This window comes from Urocitellus parryii, chromosome 3 (genome assembly GCF_045843805.1).
Source record: "Urocitellus parryii isolate mUroPar1 chromosome 3, mUroPar1.hap1, whole genome shotgun sequence".
In the NCBI taxonomy this organism is placed as follows: Eukaryota; Metazoa; Chordata; class Mammalia; order Rodentia; family Sciuridae; genus Urocitellus; species Urocitellus parryii.
The window spans coordinates 120,305,869-120,311,868 of NC_135533.1; the positions used below are offsets into that span (position 1 = coordinate 120,305,869).

General features: G+C 38.5%; 1 gene segment (V, D, J or C); it reads left to right on the plus strand.

The window, feature by feature from the left end:
- Window positions 1-5,301: 5,301 nt before the first annotated feature.
- Window positions 5,302-5,794, plus strand: LOC113176974 (immunoglobulin lambda variable 2-8-like). The segment is given in 2 exon segments: window positions 5,302-5,341; window positions 5,469-5,794. Coding segments are annotated over 2 exon segments (366 nt in total).
- The last annotated feature ends 206 nt before the right edge of the window (window positions 5,795-6,000 follow it).

Consider the following 6,000-nt stretch of genomic DNA (forward strand, 5'->3'; position numbering starts at 1 on the left):
TCTGTAACCCATTGATCATTCAGTAACATATTGTTCATTTTCCATGTGATGTATGATTTTTCCTTCCTTCTTTTATCTTTGATTTCCAGTTTCATTCCATTATGATCAGATAAAATGCATGGTATTATCTCCACCCCTTTATATTTATGAGGGTTTCCCTATGGCATAATATATGGTCTATTTTTGAGAAGGATCCATGTGCTACTGAGAAAAAAGTATATCCACTTGATGATGGTTGATATGTTCTATATATGTCAGTTAAGTCTAGGTTATTAATTGTGATATTGATTTCTATAGTTTCTTTATTCAACTGTGATTTTTTATGCTTGGTGTCCTGTATGCATATACAGTTTTTACATCCATTTCCTTTTTTATATCTGTTAAGTTTTCTATAATTATTTAATTCAGCAGGTTTCTCATTCCCTTGTTTTGAACCTCTACACCTTCCTCTATCCCGATGACTCTTGAGTTTGTTTTTTTTTTATGTTATCCTATATCTCTTGGATGTTTTTCTCATGATTTTTTACCAGCCTTTCTGAGTTGGCTAGACTCTTTTCATGATGATATATTTTGTCTTCATTATTCGACGTTCTGGCTTCTACTTGCTCCACTCTGTTAGTGATACTCTCATGTGAGTTTTTAATTTGGTTTATAGTTTCCTTCATTTCTAGGATTATTGTTTGATTTTTTTTATAATCTCCATCTCCTGATAAAGATGCTTATTTGCTTCTTTTATCTGTTTATGTAATTCATTTTCAATGTGTTCTTTCATTGTTTGAATTTGCTGTCTCATGTCCTCTTTAAGATTCCATTCCATCTGTCTAAGGTATTCCTTGAGTCCTTTATTTGACCATTTTTCTGATGCCTCTAGGTCCTCCTGTATATTTAGGCTGTCCTGCATTGTTTGTACTCCTTTACTTTCTTGCTTTTTCATGCTGCTCATGTTTCTTCTTGCTCTGTTTGACTGTTGAGTTACTGTTTACTCCTATAAATTTATTTGGTTTTGTGTATCTCTGGGGTCTCTCTTTTGTGATGGGAGACTATACCTAGAGGTGATGAGTTTTGTTGCACTTTAAAGCAGATTCTTCATTTCTTAAACTGTGTACAGATTCTGATGGCATATATTAGTCTGCGGTTTGGTCTTGGGACTTATATTTAGGTCGAATGATGTGATGGTATTGAGGTTAGCATCTCTTGGCAACCGTGGAGTGTTGCTCTATGATGAGGGATATTAACAGGAGAATGGTCTGGAGTATTTGGGGGTAGCTAGGGACTTGGTAGCACTATATAATGCCTCGGAACATTTACCTATACATATTTAGTAAATTACACATAAACATCGTTGTGATGCTTGGGGGAAAAGGTATTAGAAGGGGAGGGAAGAAGTCACTAAAGGGAATGAGAGTGAACAGGTAGAATTCAAGGAAAGGGGAATAAGGAAATTGAAAAGAAATGAAAAGACAAAAGAAAAAAAATAGAAAATAAAAAATGAAAAAATTAATAAAAATAATTAAAAAATAAAAATAAAAAAATAATAAAATAATAAACAAAAATAAAATAAAAAGAAAAAAACGAATAATAAGAAAAATTTAAAAATGCAGTCTTAGAGTTCGAATAACTTCTCTTCCAGCAGGTGGATCTTAGCCATGACATTTGGGTCTTTCTTTATTGTGAGATTTGCAGGGGTCAGCTGAGTTTCAGTTAACAGTCTACATATCAATTCTAGTCCATATTCTTTTGTATCACCTCTGAAATCAGAACAATGCAAGGGTAGCTCAGAATTGAGCCTGATTTGCAGGATGATTTTTCCAAGCACATTTCCACGACCTTCCCACTATGTGTGTGTCCTTGGGCCTTCCCTTCCAGTCTTCTGCCCGTTTCCTATGACAGAGGCCAGGATCCCACAAATACTAAGAGGACACAGAGTAATGAAGTAGTGGAATTAAGCAACACCTTTTTGGGAAATCAGCTCCTCAAATGAGGAAGGAAAGCCCCCACAGTCTCTGCTGCCACCACTGTGAACACAGACAATTTTCCAAGTCAAGATCAAGTAGAATGGAGAAAAGGAAAATCCCTAAGAAAAAGAAAGTGTGGACATTCCAAGTTTCTCAGAGCATGAAGAATTTCTTTTCTTCTCTAGGAGACACAAAAGTGGGGTGTCACTGTGTCCTGCACAGCAAGGGATGAGTAAACCAAACAAATGTGTGAACTGGCTGGAAAATTAAAAGTCTGAAATAATATTTAGAGATAAAGACATGGAAAATAGTTTCACAGCAGGGGTTTTGTGGGAAGATCATTCCTGAGGAGTCTGTCCCCAACAAAGAGAAAAAGTCTGCTAATATGTTATTTATAGCAAAACAAATCAAAGGGGGATTTATTGTGAGGAACAGTTTTGCAAGATAAACAAAAAGGGAGAGGCTGTAGGGAAACTGGATTGATTGGAGACATATCACTTGAGCAGTAATTCTTCTTCCTCCAGGCAGCTGGTGCCTGAAGGCTATTCGGGCTCCCTGATATTTTTTTCTGTCACTGGAAAGTTGCATTTGAACATAGGGCTGTCTGAACCAATAAATTCCATGTTATCACAGAATTCTCTTTGAGAAGAAGTTGCCAAGGTAATGGAGAGGCCTCAGATCTGTGAGATAACACCAAGAGTTCTCTGAGGGTTCAGAGAACTCAACCCCAAGAGGTCACTTAAAAATGGATCAGATAAGCCGACAATTCATTTGCAGCTCCCAATATCAGGGCATATCCTAAAATTCAGCCATGTCCCAGGATGTGTGAGTGCAGACTCAGGGTAGAAGTGGAAAACTCTCCAATGTGGCATTTTTAATGTTCTTCTGACTCCTCCAGTCTGCCTTCTGTGATTTGCTCTCCTAGGTAGTCACAAAGATTTCCATGTGTGCTGTTTGAGGTTTAATTGCTGGATTCAGTCTGAAAAGATAGTGTATGCTTACTCCATCCTAAATGGAATCTGAAAACAATAATGATACTTACACTTAGGAAATGAAATCAACCTGAACCACAGGCCACACAGAACACAGAATGATGGAAAGCACTTTAATGAATGCAGGACTCTTTGTCACACTTGTGTGGTTTTTATTTTATATCTTTGAGATAAGTCTGCTTAGTCATGCCAAATTCATGGGGTAGGATGGATTAACCATGAAAATAATATAAATAACTGCTTCTCTTGGACTGGACACATAAGTTAAAAGTAAATTGAATGTAATCTTCAGGTAAGAATGAAATCTATAGTAAAATTTAAAGATGTTTAAACTAGGTGAAATAAGCTAGGAACAGAAATAAAAAAAACTACATGATTTCAATTATATGTGTAATCTATAAGAGAAGGACAAAGACTCATAGAGGTGGAGAGTAAAATGGTCTTCTCCCCATTTCTTATGACAGAGGCCAGGATCCCATAACTACTAAGAGGACACAGAGTAATGAAGTAGTGGAATTAAGCGACACTCTCTTGGGAAATCATCTCCTCAAATGAGAAAGGAAAGCCCCCACAGTCTCTGTTGCCACCACTGTGAACACAGACAATTTCCCAAGTCAAGATCAAGTAGAATGGAGAAAAGAAAAACCCCAAGAAAAAGAAAGTGTGGACATTCAAAGTTTGTCAGAGCATGAGGAATTTCTTTTTTTCTCTAGGAGACACAAGAGTGGGTGAGGAATGGAAGGGAAAGGGATATATTGTGATTTAGTAAAAGGAGAAAAATTTTCAGACAGAAGAAATAATTTCCAGTGGTCTACTGCATAGTATGGTGACTATACTTTATACTAATAGATTATGTATTTCAAAACAGAGTAAAGTATAACTTAAATATTCTCCTCAAATAAAAGTGATTTTAAAATTTCTGAATAGAGAATCACGTAGAAATGGAAAGAGAATAAGTGATTTCTTTTACAAGTAGGCAGAGTGGATGAATATGTTGAGGGAGAAAGCATTTGAAATGACTGCTAATGGTAATAAATTTTTTCTTCTTGGTTGATGAAAGTGCCCTAAAATTTATTTTGGCAATTGTTGCACAATTCAGAACACAGTAAGAGGCATTAGAGTGTCTACGTGAAATAATTGGATTGTTGATATATAAGCTACAATTCAATAAAGTTGGTTTACAAAACAAAGTGAGGTAAATTCATTAGCCTGAATTAATCATTCAACAATTTATCCATTTGTAACCATAACACACTGTACCAGATAGTATAAACTAAAATATAAAATATAAATTAAAATATAAAATATTTGGATAGGCAAGGTGGTGCATGCCTATAATCCAAGCAGCTTGAGAGAGCAACTCAGTGAGACCCAGTCTATCACACAATATTAAAAAAAAAAAAAAAAACTGAGGATGTGCCTTAGTGGTTCAGTAACCCTAGTTTCAATTCCCACAACCAAAAAATAAAATAAGGTGAAATCAAATAATTTTAAATAAATAGCTCCTGTTTTAATAAAAATGGCCCACTTTTCAACATGTTTCCTTCCCATTTTGCCTTCATCTCCTTGTAGATCCCTACACAAGAAGAAGGATTCATGGAATTAACTTCTGAGACTGAGATTCAGACACTTAGCAAGAACTGGTCATTAATTGGGTATGATCAAACAGGAATGAAACTGCAGAATCAGGTCAGGAAAATGGCCCTTGGTGGGGCACCCAGTTTCCTTCATGAGACTCCTTCCCAGTGACCACTGGTTGATCCATATGGCATGTGGTGAGTGACCAGGGAGTGACTCAAATACTGATAGAATTTGATGCTGCATGTGCTTCCACTCATAGCACAGAGGAGGGGCAGAAACACAGCTGCCTCTGGGGAGATCCCCCAACAACAACCATAGCAGGTGTTTCCTGGGTGGACAGACTTGTTTCCTCACAGTAGAGAGATCTTGGAGGATGAGCACCAGAAGAGGGCACTGTGACGCAGGCCTGGAGGGTGACAGACACAGTGAGATCTCAGCAGAGACACTGAAGAGCTAGGTGCTCACAGAGATGATGGAGTTCAGCAAATCTTTTTTTCTGTTCAAGCAAGAATAGACAATTTATGTTTCTGATCCTTAGGAAATCTAAAGTCAGGGAGATTATATCTGCTCATCTGAACTCTTCAGGATAGAGATGTAAAAGTGTATAGAGTTCAGGAAAGGCCAGAGTGGGCTGAGGAGAGGCAGATGCAGGAAGCAGATTTGCATTGAGGACCTCCTTCATTTCTCTGAGGCAATGAAGCAGATAAATAAGTCTGGAGGTGCCAGGTCCAGTGCTAGAGTCTCAGGAGGGAGTGCTCTGGGGCACCACCACCATGGCCTGGACTCTGCTTGTCCTCACACTCCTCAATCAGGGTACTTGTATGAAATTTGCAGAAAAGGGGGCCTTGGGGACATCTGGGCTAAGGTTTTTGTCTCTTCCTACTCAGTTTTACCTTGGCCAGAGTTTGATTCAACATCATGAGTTTTCTCTTCTTTTCAGGTTTCTGGGCCCAGTCTGCTCTGACTCAGCCTCCCTCAGTCTCTGGAACTCCTGGACAGTCAGTCACCATCACTTGTGCTGGAACCAGCAGTGACATTGGGAAATATAATTATGTCTCCTGGTACCAAAATCGTCCAGGAACAACCCATAAACTCCTGATTTATGGTGTTAGTAATAGGCCCTCAGGGATCCCTGCTCGCTTCTCTGGCTCCAAGTCTGGCAACACAGCCTCTCTGACCATCTCTGGGCTGCAGCTGGTGGATGAGGCTGATTACTACTGCTGTTCGTATGCAGGCAATGAAAATTACCACAGTGGGCCACTTTGAAGGAGAAGTGAGACCAAAACCTCCCTTAATGACAAAAACTCCTTACTCTGATGAGGCTTCCTGCAACACTGACTAAAAATTCATTTCCCATTCAGCTGTCCTCTAGTCCCATGGTGAGATAACGAACAAAACATACTCCAGTTTATGTTCTTGGTACAGTGACAGCATACTCTGCTCAGTGTAAAGTGGTCTCAGGGGATGTGTGT